The 16,763-nt window shown below is 44.4% G+C and overlaps 2 protein-coding genes across 2 annotated transcripts; both read right to left on the bottom strand.

Annotated features, from left to right (window-relative positions):
- Positions 1-2,084: 2,084 nt before the first annotated feature.
- Positions 2,085-7,014, bottom strand: LOC311505091 (uncharacterized protein C6orf183). Its single transcript, XM_084568493.1, has 5 exons — positions 4,942-7,014; positions 3,892-3,964; positions 3,653-3,826; positions 3,422-3,535; positions 2,085-2,650 (listed from the first exon to the last, which is right to left on the bottom strand). The coding sequence occupies exons 1-5, from the start codon at positions 5,073-5,075 to the stop codon at positions 2,408-2,410; spliced, it is 738 nt and encodes a 245-aa protein (XP_084424619.1). The 5' UTR covers positions 5,076-7,014; the 3' UTR covers positions 2,085-2,407.
- A 423-nt stretch (positions 7,015-7,437) lies between these two features.
- Positions 7,438-16,653, bottom strand: foxo3a (forkhead box O3A). Its single transcript, XM_084568844.1, has 3 exons — positions 16,270-16,653; positions 15,215-16,152; positions 7,438-9,916 (listed from the first exon to the last, which is right to left on the bottom strand). Exons 2-3 carry the CDS (start codon positions 15,779-15,781, stop codon positions 8,603-8,605), a joined length of 1,881 nt encoding a protein of 626 aa, XP_084424970.1. The 5' UTR covers positions 15,782-16,152; positions 16,270-16,653; the 3' UTR covers positions 7,438-8,602.
- Between the last annotated feature and the right edge of the window lie 110 nt (positions 16,654-16,763).

Genomic DNA, 16,763 nt, shown 5'->3' with positions numbered 1-16,763 from the left:
TTTGTGGCAATCGTCATCCAAAATATACGTCCCACCTGGAGATCTCTGAGTTTCAGGTGCCGCAGATAAATCAGGGACAGGTACGCCCCTCTGGTTACAACTGGATCGGAAGTGTCTTCGTCTAAACCGTCATCGAGACCCAGAATCTGCAGACTGTCCTCCAAAGAGTATCCACTTTTTTAACATATGTATAGTGGAGGCAGAGACACAGACAGCTGAGATGTTAGATGTCTGTGCACACACTTGGACACGACATGATGCTTATTATGGTCCCATTTTGTTGAATGTGTGACTGTAGTACATGTAATGACAGTAGGATTTGCACCAGAGAGGCAGAAACCAGATCATGTGCAGTATTTTCCTCTGTATGTGAATATATTCTGACGGTTCTTTGGTTTATTTGCCACATTGCATTAACTATAAACACCTTTCATTCGTTGAGCTTGATGCTTTTCTCTTCAACCTCTCGCTGCCTCTGGATCTGGACGAGTGGGTTTCCTGCCAACGTCAAACGTCACTTTTTATCAGACTGGGAAGCACTGAGATGATTTAAGAAGCTTTTCTCTTTTTAATCTTAGCTGGAAACTGGGCGATACCCCACCTGACTGACACCGGCAGCTGTGTAAAGACTCGTCCAGATCTCAGAGATCTTTTGCGTCCTGCTGAGGTGTGAGACGGACGAGGACGGCTGTGAGTCGCCGACACGAGCGGCGTGTTCTTTTAGAGCTGCAGCCACGTGGAGCAGATCAGGAACCTGGGCAGAAACACAAAGGTGACAACAACAAGAGCTTGTATCTGCAAAAGGAGAGGAATTTAAGTGTTGGACTCCTGAGCAAAGTATTCATATACTATATATATAATATTCAGCCATGTTGCAAAAAACTAGCAGTAGCAAATTACAGATAAACAAGCCGACCGTCGTGGGTGTGTGTGGCGCTCAGAGATGAGTCAGGTCAGAGGACATCATCCGGGGTCTGTAGGTCAATCTACAGACCCCGGATGATGATAATAGGTAACTCCGGACTCAACAGGGAATAGCACTAGCGTACGATAACAAAATATTGGTGAAATGAACAAGTTTCGCGGCAGATAATGCGTTATTTATAGACTGCATTTCGGTGCCCCAGTCACTCCCACTATATGGATATACACTGATCTAATTATCTCCCGAACAACTACAAATTACACAAAAGTTATATGGGTGAGTAAACGATCGTATTTTATGCCAGAAATAAGGTCCAGGTTATAAAAAACAGTAGTTCCCCTTTAAGGCCTGATCAACAAATAACGTACTGTATATCTGTGCTAATAATATAAACCATATTAAAGGAAACATGACACAGATTCAGAGCAGAGTCCTCGTTACCTGGAGAAACCTGCAGTGCATCTTCAGCAGCTCATCAACCGCTTTCTTCTCTTTCAGCTTGGTGACGAGCTTCTGCCGCCACGGATCCCGTCTGGGTTTCACCTGCAGCGGGGGCAGAGGCCTCAGAGTGAGCAATATCTACTTCTCGCAAAACACTAGCCACCCAGGAAAATAAAACTTTTTCACCACTTTACTCTTTTATTTACTCCAACCTGGATGAAGGGAATCCAGTTGGCCTCCTTCTTCACAGCCATGTTTGGACTCTTCCTCCCCCACTGGCCATCTTTGACGCCTGTTCCGTCATACTGAGGGAACGTTTTCATCTGCTCCTGGTGTCTGAAGATGGCTCTGAACTCTCTCCAAACCTGGTCAGACAGCAGCATAAATTAGGGCTGATCGCACATCTGACACCCCACAGCTTCTATTTTGCACCATTCATCTATCGGACAGATTACCATGCTGAACAACTCCATCTCATCTGCAGCAGTCCTGAGTAGTCCAGTGTCATATGGCAGATGGAAGTAGGTGATCAAGTCCTGAAGCTCCGGTAGAAACTCCTCTAAGTGAACGGAGTGAAGAGGAACAGCCAATCCTGAAATGCATAAGCATTCAGATTTGACTTAGAAACCTGCACAGATACAGTTTCACAGTCTGTTGCTGTAATAGTTGGTCCTATCATCAAAAGAAACTGAATCCACTGAAACCAACACAAAATTACATTTGGATTGTATCTTCACAATCCCCAAAGTCTATTCTTAGAAACTGACTTCAAACTGATGAAACACTTACAGAGTGAAAAGTCATAACAAGAAAACCCCTGTTTAATTTGAACTCCATTATTTACAAGCTGCTGCACTCACTGGTCACTTTTCAGCATTTAAAGTCCAGAAAGCTGCTAGTTTGACGCTTACCATCAACACGTCGAGTCTCTCGTAAAGTTTCCTCAGGAACCTTTAGTTGTGGTTCTTTATTTTTTCTTTCACGTGCTGGTATGTAGTGCAGGACCTGTAAAAGAAGAGTTTTGAATGACACAAGAACGACTCAGACTAAGAAAAGTATACTGTTAAACACCACAGGTCTCTCTTTCACCCTGAGGAAGTTGTGAATGGTCTGAACAGAGTGCAGATGGCAGACCAGCCACCGCAGGTAAATGACCACGTCGTCCTGGGTGAGCAGGTTGGCAGAGTTTCCTCGGCCGGTCAGGATCGCCTCTCTGCTCGCCGACAGCCTGCGAGCTCTCTGAACGGCGTCCTCGTACTCCAGTGTCAAGTACGACACTTGATCCTGAAAAAAATAAATAAAATGCATGCGACCAATCAGCTGGAAAGTCTCTGCTAACTGTGCAAGTCACAATTACTGCAGCACTGACCAGGAAGGGTTCAGTGTTCCTTCAAATGTCCTTCTTCATTCTTTCTCTTCACGTATGTTCGTATGTTTATGCATCTGCATAAGATCTTCAGAAAGATTCTTATATAGCTCTGATTTTGTTGCATTTATTGTCAGCTGCCTTATTTGTGTGATTGTTGAAGCAAAAAAAAAAAAAAAAACACAATTGCTGCATCAAGAAAGTGAAAACCTCTCTTTGGGTTGTCTTTTAATATTTGTACAACATACTGTATCTTTAATATTTATTCCTGTATTCTGAACTGACTCATTTTTTTGATTAAAATCTAATCAGAAGTGTGTTGATATGATATGTCTTGCTCTATGTGCAACCGGAACGCAGGTATCTGGCCCAGAAGTGAAGCAAAATTGATTGTAATTTCCTAGAAAATGGTTTAAAAATATTTATGACTCATGCTGCACTTGGGGGCGTGCACTAGTTTTGCATCCAATGAAACACTTTCTTGAATTTTCACGTCTTTCCCTCCCTCTGCTTCACTCCCCTCAACAGCTGCACTGCTTCATTTGCACTTTAACATGAATGTTTGGTAGTTGCTCAGCTGACCAACCAGAGCAGAGAGAGGGAGGGGCCTCCCTAGCTTTGTTTTTTATGGTAAAACGTATTGGTATACTCAGGCTCAGGTTATGCTGATGTTAAGCATGTGTCGTAACCTTGTAATGAGGATAAAGCTTCTCGATGACGCCGGTGTGCCGGCAAAATCTCCTCCATCTCAGCATGAGCTGATGTTTGATCTGAGCCAGGTGATAGGATCTGTCCGTGTAGAACTGCAGGAAAGAAAATACAAAAATAAGTCTTGTTCCTTTTATTCCAAATCTCCTCATTTGAACTTTTTTTTTTCTTTTTTTTTTTTAAATCATCTTTGTCTGAGTGTTTGTCCTCACCTGGTGCAGCAGAGGAGGCAGACTGTCAGGAGTGTACTCCAAACTCAAGCAGCTCTCCAGCTCTCTCTGCATGACGCCGGCCTGGGACCGAACCGGCAGAGCTCCAGCCACCTGAAACCAGGAGAAGACAGAAACCATAGAGCGGCTAAATCGAGTTTGAAACCTTAAGTAACGTTATATCGCATCATCTAGAAATCTGCAGACCAACGTCCCGGAGACAAATGAGGTTTCTGACTCACCTGCAGTCCTCTCCTCAGTGCATGTTCTCTCTCCGCATGAAAGAAGGAAATATCTCTGGGAAGTGGAACAGAACTGGAACACAAAACAACATTTACAGGAAATATCAAATCTCCCTTTCACAAATAAAAAGTTGAGTTAATAAACTACAAATTTCACCCTTGCTAAATCAAATGAACTGATCAATATAGAATTTGCTTTCAAACCCTTTTTGGAGCACAAACAGATGATATTGTCATTAATAAACATGCATAAACATGCTCAGGTGGAATAAGATGAGCCTTTTAACTGCAGAGCTAGAAAACCAGGATTGATTTATCAGAATGTGAGTGTGCACAACTTTGCTGACACCCTGCTTGTGTGATTTCTGTGTGAAATAAGGTGTAAAAAAGGAAAATAAATAAGCAGAAATATTCTAAAAAGTACAATTGTGAAGCCTGCTGAACGATTGCCTTGTTTTATTTGCAAAATTATATTAAAAAAAAAAAGAAAAGAAGTGATTTTGTGAAGAAAAAAAGAAAATATATACTTAGAAATTCCATCTTAAATATAATATTATAGAAATATTCCTGTTAATGCCCACAAAGGATAAAGTATTGGTAGTTTTTTTACAGGTATCTCAGGGTAGTAACCAACCAAACAGTCAGACATTCAATGAGCTATTGTTATTGTGGATCAGCACAGTGTGCGTGCAGTAGGAGATGCATCTGTTTTCTATCAACATGGAAGCAAATGGAAGATCTGGGTGAATATATTTACACACACTGAGTGTTCAACTTAAAATGTGTCCGGAACCCCGTATGCATTCACTAGATTCTTCAGGTTTCCTTATTGCATATTGGCTTCCTAGCTTTTCCTGCTCATATGCATCTTAAACTTAGATTTAAGGTGAGAAAACCCTACTCTGCAACATGGAGCTTAAACTGTTTCAGGTTTTGAGTGTTTTACTTTTTACTTTCACCCATCTGGGTCCTTGACTGTTTAAAACAAACACTAAACACATCTGCAAGTGTATCAGACACAGGCTGGAGATGGATTAACTGAGAGCAAACCTGTAGGAGTTGGAGGACCCTGCTCCCGCTGGAAATCCTTCAATTTCTGCTCTGAGAGCTGCGAGCTGACGTGACAGCTCTGCCTCCATCTGCTTCACTTTGACGGAGGAGGAAACCCTGTACACGTTACACATGGCTGGCCCTTCCGTTCATTCACGGCCGACACACTAATAACAGCAACTGTGTTCACTGCTCCTTCAGTGCTGCTGAATCTCTGCCTCCGTGGTGATTTGTTGTGGCGTCTCCATGGAGATCAACATCCATGCAGCCCTGGCTTCCTCTTTCATTTCCGCCCTTTCATCTGGACTCACACAGCGACTGCATTTGAGCTGTAGAGGGCTCCAGTGTTTCACTAGACTCATCCTTTTGTTTGGATGATGTATATGTATCAGTGCTGTGCAGCTTTTTAGACTTTCCAGGACAGATAAAATACATGTAATCTACAATACAGTATATAAATGTGAAGTCATGCACAAGTATATGAGTATTTGAGGAGCACCTATACACAACAATCACAGCTCCTGCACTGAAAACCCTTCATCTCAGCTGCTCCTTTCTTCTTGGATACAGTGCATGATTGGTTCTCAGCTCATGATGTGATTGTCCAATGGCGACTCACCTCCAGCGCCTGCAGTCAAGTCTGCAGCTGTGCAATTCCTCTAGGTATAGAAATAATAAAAAAATAAATAAAAAAGGTACATCAAAAACATTCTGGGTTGTCCTTTAAGCTTTATTTACATGCACCATCTCTGATAAAATCAAGAGAAGAATTGGAATTACAACAGGCAACGTTAACTCGGATGTCTCTTATTCGTTTGTAGGAGCAATAGGAAGAAATGAAACGTGGATACTGGCAGTGAGTTTTACTCAAAACGTTGTTTTTTTTTTTAAATCATCCACAAAAGGCAACGGAACATTTGATTTATTTGGAAGCACAGTTGTGCAGACTTCTTCTTCTTTTATTTTTGAAATAAAATAAAAAGTTAAGCCAATTGTTGAACTCAAACATTGTGGAGCATTTTGATTCCTCAATGGTACACACAGAATGTCAGGGACCATTTGCCCTGATCAATACCCATTTGAGGCGGTCAAAACGATCAATCGGTCAAATAAAAAGTGCTTCGACGCGGCTCCGACCCACTACACACAGTGGAAAAAAAAGAGGACGTATTGCAATGTGAGGAATTTAAATAAATAAATCTTTTGAAATGGCCAAGTTCAACACAGCAAGAAGGCAAACTCATCCTCCATCTGTTTCCAGCTGTTAAAATAATGTAAACTTCATCCTGCTGTTCCTACAAAAACTGTGCTGATGTAGATTTTTTTCTTTTTTTGCCCTTGTTACACTGGTTTCTAATATCTATACACTGTATATCCTCTTGTTTACACGTATTTAAATGCAGAAAAAAGTTTTGGCAATATTTAAAATATTGTGGTCGTTTCTTTCCTTAATGGCAAAAAAAAAAAAAAAAAAAAAAGAAATGGCTCTAAGAGACTACACACACGCTCCTCTCACAGGGTTGAAAACACCAGCACCTGCTTTAGTGCTGATAACAAAGGAGAGGCCACTGACGCAGCTCCGTCCGCAGCCACTCCCTGCTATCTCTGTATTTAGCACCGAGAACTCCTTCGAAATGAACGCCGAGATGTTGCAGCTGAGCGCCGTGGAGTCTCCAAGTGTTAGGTGTTGCTAAAGGTGTCAGCTAGAGCTAAATCATGTCCTTAATTCTGTCCTAAAGTCCAATATTGCGGTGAGTGGAGGAAGAGGAAGAGGAGGAGGAGGAGGAGGGAGGAGGGAAACAGAAACGGTGAAAAGGGATCTGCAGCAAAAACATATTATCAATACTTCAGTAATGCACCTCTTCAGAAGAAACAGAATTCACAGTAATGTCACTAAAATCACAGGGTAAAATTTGCTAAATAAAACGTTACATACAAAAAAAAAAACGCACACACAATGTCGATCAGTTCACATCTTGATAACATATTAACCTCTACAGATTGATATTTGGTGTGTGAGTCGATGGGAAAAAGAAAAAAAAGCTTTTGTTTTTTAAAATCTTTTTAGTCCATTTAGGCTAAAAGAAACCTACAAAAAAAAAAAAAAAAAAACGAACAAACAGAGCTTGTCAAGTATCCTCCACTGGAACGTAATAATATAACATTCTTTGCAGCTTTTTTTTCTGTAAACAGGCCGCCGGCCAACGACAGGCCGACAGCTGGTTTGGCAAAAATGTTTGTTCAGGTATGAAAGGGAGTGAAGGAGGAGAGAAAGCAGGGTGAACACGCACTGTAATTCATCTTCAGCTTCATGTACCACTGTGTGATATGAATGAATCCCTGAGTCTAACACGAGTTGATGCTTTCTTTCCAGTCAATACTGTCGATCACGCTTGTCCGGGCATTGATCGCTTTTTAAACAATTTGTTTTTTCCCTCCTCCACCGCGAAGACACTTAAAATACAGTACAGGACTTAAAGCAACATTATGCAACAGTTTCACCTTAAAACAACGGCCTCGAGATCATTTCGATGGTATGCTGAAGTGTAGGTGGGAAGGGGTGGTGGGGGGCCTCTCTCATTTTCACTCCACTATGTAGAAGTGAGAAGTGCACAGCGCTTTACGGCACTGCGCCACACACACCTCGGGTCCTGGGTGCCAGCTGCCGTAGAACGGGAAAAAGTATATATACCGAACAGGGAAATCAAGGCAGAGGTGAAAAGACAAATGAGGAAGATATTAAGAGAAGCAAGAGGCCGAGTGTGTCATACCATCCGTGCTCGGGCTTTCTGTTTCGAGTGAATAACTGCGTTCGCACGGACACGTATGGCAACTTGCAGTGCACTACGAATACCCGGGTGGCGCGATCGTAACGGTCAGGAAGAGTGAAACGCTTCCCACACTCGGCGGACGCCATCTTGGCTACGTAGCAGAAGGGACAGAAACATCAAATCTGTGGAAACGGCAGCTGATGAAGCTCTAAGCTACAACAGCTGAGGTCGGAAGAGTGATCCCAATTATATATATTATTTTTAACGAGGAACCACTAAACTGTTAGCAAGTGGACACTATTCTGCAGCTCATGTTTGCCTGATAGATCATTCAAGATGCAAGACAAACGCCAGGCTGAGCTTCTTGGGGCTAAGGAGTAATTTTAGCCGGCTTGCTGCGTCTTGCATTGCGACACACGCTTGCCTGGCGTTCGGCTGTGTTGGAAAACCTGTTGCCTGGCTAGTTTCTGATCACAAGACAGGTGATCTTTTATTTCATTGCCGTCTGTGGCCATATCCTAAGCTTGGGACAGTGAACGGTGCCAAACTAACAAGTATTATTCAGCTGAAGGAGATGAAGTTGCCCGTTGCTGGGTACACGTAAAGTTGCTGGTTTGTTTTGTGATTTTGTGTGCATGAGGAATTGATAGCCTTTATTCCAGTACCCTCCAGAAGTTAATGCACCATAGTCGTGTAATTGCTGAGCAAAAGTTACATAGTGTTGCTTTAATGTTTCACATTAAAAATACTACATAAATACACTTTCACGTACTTTCTTCCCTCTAGATGCACAATGCAATGGACACTGAACCCAATTTACATTTTCCTCCGCTGCTGCTTCTTTTTTTTTTGTTTTGTTTTTTTTACTCATACTGAGCTCTGACAACTTTTCAGCTTGGCACCCAGCTCTGGGGGGATGTCTGTTTCGAGCTGGAGAAGCTTCCTGAATTCCTGTTAACGTTCTGGGTGGAGGGGAGGCGAGAGTCGAAGCTGAGGTCCAGGCAATCTGCGTCCATCAATTCATTGCGGATGATGGAGTCCATGTCACACTCCAGGCTGCCGTTGAACACGTCGAGGTCCAGATCGGCGGGAAAGCGGTCCTGGCCGGATAAACCAGTGCCGAGCTGCATAGAGGCGTTCTTACTGGGAGACTTCAGATGCGGCTGCTTGGCGTCGGAGTGGCCGGCGTCATTCTCAGAGGTTGACAAGCCAGCTTGCCAACCAGGCACTGAAGAGCTTTGGGCCTGACCCGCGCTGGTTTGGTTCACCAGCACGTGGTCTTTGCGGAGCAGCATGGCATTTCGGCGGGAGTTCTGCAGGGCGATGGCGGTGCTGGCCTGCGACATCAAAGGGTCGGATTGGGTGAGTAACACGTTGCCCGGGCTGTGGGAGTCCAGGCTGAGCAGATCCTGCAGAGTTTGGTGGTCACTGAAGTGTGAGAGGCAGGAGAAGGTGGTCTGTTTGTTCTCCTGGATGGTCTGCATGGGTGACTGTCGCAGGCTCGTGATGGATGGAGGGCTGAAAAGAGGGTTCGGCCCATAGCTGCCAGAGGGACTTCCCAAACTGCTTCCTGAGCAGCTGAAGGTAAACACTGAGCTCCCTGGACTGTTGGCTCCATTGTCTTCCTCTCCAGGAGGAGGCTGCTGGGATGCTGTCAGGCTGATATTGTCTAAAAGATCATCCATCAGGTTGTCGGAGAGCCCGTCATTGAGGTTCATGGTACCTGCCAGGTCAGAGAGTCCTGTGGGTCCTGTGGATGGGGACATGCTGCTGGGACTGGAGTATAGCATCGGAGAGAGAGGCGAGTCATCATCAGGCACCTCGTCCAGCTCCAGGTTAGCCAAGATCGGGGACAGACGGCCGCTCAGTGTGCTGGCATTGGAGTTGGTCCGGGAGCGGAAGTCTGTCCAGGCGTCCAGCTCATCACTGCTACGGGAGGTGGGACTCCCTGTCCATTTGGAGAGGCTTGAGGAGCTCTCAGAGCTGCCATCTTGAGCAGCCTGCAGTGAGGCTTTCTTCTTGGTTGCACGTCCTCTGGCTCCTTTGATGTACTTACTGTTATCCATCGAAACAGCCCGGCGGCGAGGAGCTTTGCCTCCTTTCCCTCCTTCCGGGTTGACCATCCACCAAGAGCTTTTCCCTGTTCCTTCATTCTGGACTTTCACGAATCGGCTATGGAGGGACAGATTGTGTCGGATGGAATTCTGCAATAAAAATAAATAAATTAAAATTAAGTTTGTATTTGTTTGTTTGTTGGCTGTCATGTGGAGCTATTAAACTTGATCTTGTGTGTGGGTCTTTGTAGTTAGACTAGTAACAGGCAACAAATACAATGTGTACTCCCTTCTTAAACCAACAAATGAAGGTCTTTGTGGTTAAACTATTACAACAAAGTATTGTGAACCTTTCTGGCCCTGAAGTGTCTTCTAAAAGACACAGCTTCTTTGCACTTCACACTGTGACCTATTTCTGGCTGCTCAGAAAGGTCTGCAGGATTTCCCTGGAGATGTTCCCAAGCATGTACAAAATTAAACAGCTGGAGCCTGCACAACCAGCCTGTCAGACTTCAGTAACAGAGGGAGAAACTCTGATCTCCACAACCCAAAGGCCAGCTTCACTGGGAGAGGGTCCAGCGTAATTCTCTAAGCTTGAATTAACTGGAGTAAACCGAGGTCCTATTTAAATCCATCTCTCAGAAGATTAAACTAATCAAACACCAAACAAGCTCAACACGTACAAACTGCAGCCAGACGAGGGATCCTGTAAATGCAGCAGAGGAGGAAGTTGTTCCAAAGCTTTGTGACGACTTAGATCACAAACAAGCATTGGCCAGAGTTTTCCCCTGAATGCTATGAGTCAATGGAATGACCCACTGACATCAAACGTCCCACAGAGCCCCCCGCTACAAGCCCATTAAAGGATTAGGTCAACTAGCAAACACTTTCATGTCTAACAACAACAAAGCACACGTGACTGAGAAATAAAACTTGGCTACCTCGCTGCTCTTTGCCTTCTTGATCCACCTACTTTAAGGTGGTAATGCTAAAGTTGCCAGTAATTTTAAACTGAGCAATAATTGCACTGTTAGGCTGAATTACTGACTTTAAAAGTAGTCCCAAGAAAGACCAAAGTCAGCAGTTTTCTAGTCCATCTATTTTTTTTTTTCCAACTTAAGATGTCAGTCTACAAATAGTTTGACATATGCTTCAATGTATTTTTTGTGTTTTATACTACTCTCGTGATTGCACGGTAAATATTAAGGCCATCAGCTTTAAGACTTTAAGAAGAGAATCAGAGAAGTACTTGCACCCAAGAACTTGTAATAATACATCATGTTCACTTTATATTATGAGCAGCTAAAGCAAACTAAATATAATGTCATGATGAGCACTGCTGGTAGATTTTGTTACCTTTGGACAGAGCTAGGCTAGCTCCTAGACCCTGTTTCAAGTCTTTATGCTATGCTAAGCTAACCTATTGCTAGCTGTGGCTTTATATTTGACGTATATTTATAGTATAGACTGTATAATTAGTGCACTAAAGAGGTGCTGGGAGAGTTTGTTACCTTTGGACAGAGACAGACAAGCGGCTGTGGCTCAGTAGGTAGAGCGGGTTGTCTACGAACCAGAGGGTTAGCGGTTCGATCCCCGGAATGTGCCACATGCCGAAGTGTCCTTGAGCAAGACACTGAACCCCCAGTTGCTCCCAGTGCGTGGCACGTGTGTGTGCTTGTGTGAGCGAATGGGTATATGCGTCCATGACTGTAAAGCGCTTTGAGTGCCAATAGGTAGAAAAGCGCTATATAAAAGCAAGGCCATTTACCATTTACTACACCCTGTCTTAATGCTATGCTACGCTATGCTAAGCTAAGCTAAGCTAAGCTAAGCTAAGCTAACCAAAGCAACTGTGAGCTGTGACTTTATTTTTAATCGTATATTTATAGTACAGACTGTATGATTAGCGAGCTTAAGAGGTCCTAATGGATTTTGTTAACTTTGGACAGAGTCAGACAAGCTACTACACCCTGTTTGAGGTCTTTATGCTACGCTATGCTAAGCTAACCTAAGCAGCTGCAAGCTGTGACTTTATTTTTAATCATACATTTATAGTATAGCCTGTATGATTTGTGAGCTTAAGAGGTGCCGATAGAGTTTGTTACCTTTGGACAGAGCTAAGCTAGCTGCCACCCCTAGTTTCAGGTACTCATGCTAGGCTAAGCAGCTGCTAGCTATCATTTGCTATTTCGATTATATTTATCATACTGTATAATTTGTGAGTTTAAGAGGTGCTGGAAGAGTTTGTTACTATTGGACAGAGTCAGATGAGCTACTACAACCTGTTTAAGGTATTTATGCTATGCTAAGGTAGAGTAAGCAACTAAGCAATGACTACATATGAACCCTACAGTGTATCTTTGTGGGCTTAAGAAGCGCAAGTAGATTTTGCTACCAACACTGGGCTGAGCTACTGTAAGCTAGCTACTATCCAAAAGTCAGGTGTTTATGCTAAGCTAGCAGCCTGCTAGATGTATTTAATAAAGAAATGAAACCTTTACTTCAAAATCTGGTCACAGATATTATGATTAGGCTTAGTAATTTCATGAAACAGACATGGTTTAAAGTATTTCAGTAATGCTCAACTGTGGGTTAATACACCACAGTGAGAACTCATTGGTTCACATTATAAAAATGTGTGAGGCTGTCTCAAAATCTAACATTGCTTCAAATGTTTAGACTTTTTTTGTACCATCAAGATTTGTAGCACAGTTTCCAGCAGGCTTTTGCCCATTTCCATGAATCATTTAAAACAAGAGGTCTGGGCTGATAATTAAAAGTAGATAAATCTTGATTTGTTTGATGACAATTGCCAAAATGACGAAGAGAGTGTTCTGAATATCAGGGAGCACCTCAGACTATGCAGAAGGTTTACTTTTGATTTCCTTTCATTTCCCCGTCGCAAGCATTTGTGACTGGACGGGATATGGATGTTTTCAGGTTTATTAAGATAAATATAAAATAGTTTCATGGGGGAAAACTCGTGTAGCCCTGTCAAATGTGAACATTTTAGGAATATCTACAGCCAGTTAGCTTTGTTTGCATGCTTAGTATAAATCTCCAGCAGTTTCTAGTTACGCCACTGTTACAGTGGATTACAGCCCCAGTTTCCATATTATATTATTTCAAATGTGCCTATCAAATATTCATATCCATTTTCACTCACTTTTAAGCTGTGTTAGTGTTTGCTCATGTGCACCATGCAGTAAAAGACCTCTGGGTACTTTTGACAATTTATGGTCGATGCCCTACGTCTTGTGGAATTGCATTTGGTCCTTTTGTTTACACTACAAATATGAGCATATAAGGATCCAAACTATTAATCTGTCTTATTTTCTGGTAGTAATGGGCCAATATTTTCTTTTCCCTTTTCCTAATACCAATTAATATTTAAATAAGCTGAAAATACTGAGCTGCACTGACAAAGAAACGTCTCTAAAACTGATTTGGTTTAAGTACTGGGACTGATATTGATATGTTCTCTTACTGTCCACAATTAAATATATAGTATGTCTATTAAGAGCTGCTTTAGACTAAATATCAAATGTCACACTTGTCAACGGGGCCAAGCTAAGCACTGCAACGTGCTGGTGATCCCCCGAGCTCCAGGCAGCAGACACAATAACAACACCTGTCCCGTTCAATCCAATGCAATCCAATACATCAGCACTGTATCCAATAAATAAATAAACCTTTACGACTCTTCAATTTTGGCTGAGGCAGTTCTGATTCAGCTCTGTGGCCATTTACGAGGTTGTAAATTGTAGCGTTGCTGTATTATATTACAGCAGGCAGGTATACAACCAAAGCATTAAATCCACTTCTCTGAGATTATTACGAGCTTCATAAGGGCAGCTATTTACCCCAGAGGTGTTGGATCTTAATAAAAAGATGCTACATATGTGCTTATTTTATTTTATTAACCCCCTGTTTGAAGCAAGACTGAATGAGCTTTTAATGGTTTAAGATAACAAGGACTAATATTTCCTGCAGCGAAAAATGAGCAGCCCTCTGTCCAAAAAGGCTACTGGACTAGAAGAGCTGCACAGGTACGCACAGTATGAGCCGCACTGCATTTAAGGATAAATCACAAAGAGCAAACTCCTGCCTTCCCCTCCCCCACGCAGTCACAGCAGTGCTGCAGCACCCTTTGAGCAAAGCCTCGTTCTGAGCGGGGACTGGAGCAATGCCAGTTTAGCCAGAGCCAGATCCAAAGAGAAACACTGAGCTTCTCTCACACTGCTACACATTGACCTACATAATTTATAGTCAGCTGATTGATTCCCTGCGCCAGTGCCACATGAAAAGGCAGTGTGGCACACGGCAGGGACGAGCCGCTGGGTGGTGGTCATCCATGCGGCCGCTGAAATATTTGGTTTGGATTCGTAAGAGAGAGACAAAAGGATGTAGATTTGACCTCGTGCTGCAGCTGCAGACAAAGCCTGTCAGTGAGTCCTAGCTGGCTGAGGGCAGGGTGATGTGTGACAGGTCTGAATTTACGAGCCTTCAGTCCCACTTTGTGCACCCTGAGGACATTTTTGCACAGTGCCTCGTGCAGATGACCAGCCTCACGCTGATAGCTGAATGTCACTCAGCTACAAAGCATCTCCTCAGAAACGCTGATGTCAGCATATCTGAAGCATTAACCCTTTCCTCTTGTAGCAAATATCTGTCTGCAGCCACCGAACGCATCTGCATGAATGAAAACTGACCGCCTCTAATATGAAGTATTAACGAACCAGCTGATTCTGCGCAGAACAATTAGTTATAGGTATCAGTTTGTTTCACACACACGTTTTACACCCCGATTCCCACCACCACCACCACGATGAGGTTTAAAAAGCATAATCTTGAACATTTCTGTCTTTTATTCAAGAAGCAGCTCCCTGGAGTCTGTCTGCATCCACAGTTGTGCAGGATTACAGACCTATCCCCCCCCTCCATCTAAATCCCGCAAAGCTCAGAGCTTTCATCAGACTTGATTCTATGACAGATGAATTGGTTTGGTCCAGGCCGAACTAATCCTGAAAATCAAACAGAAGCAAGGGCCCCGGCGAAGCTTGTAAGAAGCCGCCGTGCTGCAGTGTGAGCAGTTTGTCTTGAAAGTGAAATCAACTTTGCATGTTTTGAGTGTTGACTTTCAAAACTCTTGGTGTGGGTCCTGATTGATGCAATACGAGTGTAATTTGACGCACGCCACTTTTAAGTGTACTCACATTTTGACAGCAGCAGCTTGTGCACACATTTCCCCAAATTCCCTGCAGATTTCCTACACTAAATCTGTCTCATGAGCAAGGAAGAAATATCACCTAAAATCATCCCAAGTAACCACCTGTGCTTGCATCCATCTCCTCAATCTCTTCTACAATAGCTGGGTGCATTGTGTGTGTGTACATGACCAAAGTATGCTCTTTGTTATGATGACAGCACCAGCATGTCACTGCTCACCTTCCAGCCAGCAGAGCTATTGCTGTCGCCTTTGTCCTTGAAATATGGCACAGACCTCACCATCCAGTCATAGATTTGGGACAAGGTCAGCCTTTTCTCGGGGGAGCTCTCGATGGCTTGGGTAATGAGGTCTGCATAAGAGTAGTTGCCCCAAGCATTCCTGCGGGCGGAGGACTTCCTCAGCTGCTGGGAGGCAGAGCCGCCCAGAGCTGCAGCGGGGGTCTGCGCGGAGGAAGGGGAGCCGTCTCCTGCCTCCTCTTTGCAGGGGCCGCGCTGGACCTCCACCGGCTGGGAAGTGGAGCTGCCGCTGCTGCTCGGCTCCAGGGGTTTAACACCAGCACCGCCGCTGGCTTTCAGGGCAGCGCCGCTCCCCGTGCTCCCACCCTCCTCCTCATCATCCTCTTCTTCGGGGATTACGTCAGTGTCATTTGCCCCGGGCTTGCCCGCACCAGACTCCGGACGGGGTAGGGGCCAAGTGCAGGACCGCGGCCGCTTCTGGGGCTCGAAATCCGGATCTATCTCAACGTTTAAGGGAGGCTCGTTATCGTTACGCGCCGCCTCAGCCATGGTAATCGCAGTATCTCGGTTGTTGCACAAAGGGTTATAAAATCACTCAGGTCGCATTCCATCAATGTTGTGTGCAGGCTTCGGGGGCAGTTTATTTACTATGCACGATATGCAAATGTCCTGCCTGCAGCTCAGTCCCAACACGTGTCCGTCTTTCTGTCCTCCTGCAAGGCGTCTATCCGCAGCACACGGAGCCGATCGGGCTGGCCAGCGTTAACAAGACATTGCCTTTTGTCGTGCACAGCCCACACCCTGGCCAACATGCATTGCAATTTCTCTAAATGTAGAGCGAAAGACGCGGAGAGTCGGCGGAGCCTTGGAGAAATCCAAACGGCGTTCCTTCACAAGCGCCCGCGTCCTGCGCAGCGATCCTGCATGACAAAAGAAGAATTAAAGAAAAATACTGGACCTAATGCCAACACATCAGCCTCATCTCTCCGCGCACAGCTGCCATCTTGACCATTTCCTTTCCCCAAGTTCTTAATCACCCGTGCAGAAAGCTGCTAGTCGCCTGAGCGGTGCGCTGCCGTCCAGATACCATCAAGGCGGCGGGGAGGACGGTTTCTCGAGGCCCCGCAGCTTCTTAAAAGCGGGGCTGCTGGAGAAATGTGGCGAGGCTCAGATCCGCCCTCCTAAGAGCTGAAAAAACATAGCGATGCTTTCTGGCCGTACATCTCTGGCATCCTTGAGCGAGCCAGCACGGTGTCCTCCGTGAGGCCAGCAGCCTGCAAAGACACTTCATTCAATCTGCTGCTGCTGCGGTTGGCGCAAACGCTCCGAGTCGAGGAGGAGGAATAAACACGATCCTGCCCCCTGGATCGCACTGAAATTAAAGCGACAGTGTGGAGATGTCCGCTGGTCAGTGACATCACCCTGATGCAACCCTGGGACTTTAACAAGACAGTCTCCTTGTGCTCAGAAATAGTACTAAAGCTGAAATGAAAGCTTAGTCAGCTAGAAGTCTGGAATACCAGGGATGTAA

Source organism: Chelon labrosus (genome assembly GCF_963514085.1).
Source record: "Chelon labrosus genome assembly, chromosome: 20".
Taxonomy (NCBI): Eukaryota; Metazoa; Chordata; class Actinopteri; order Mugiliformes; family Mugilidae; genus Chelon; species Chelon labrosus.
The sequence above is the reverse complement of the archived record's forward strand: the minus strand, read 5'-3'. Positions and strand labels throughout refer to the sequence as shown.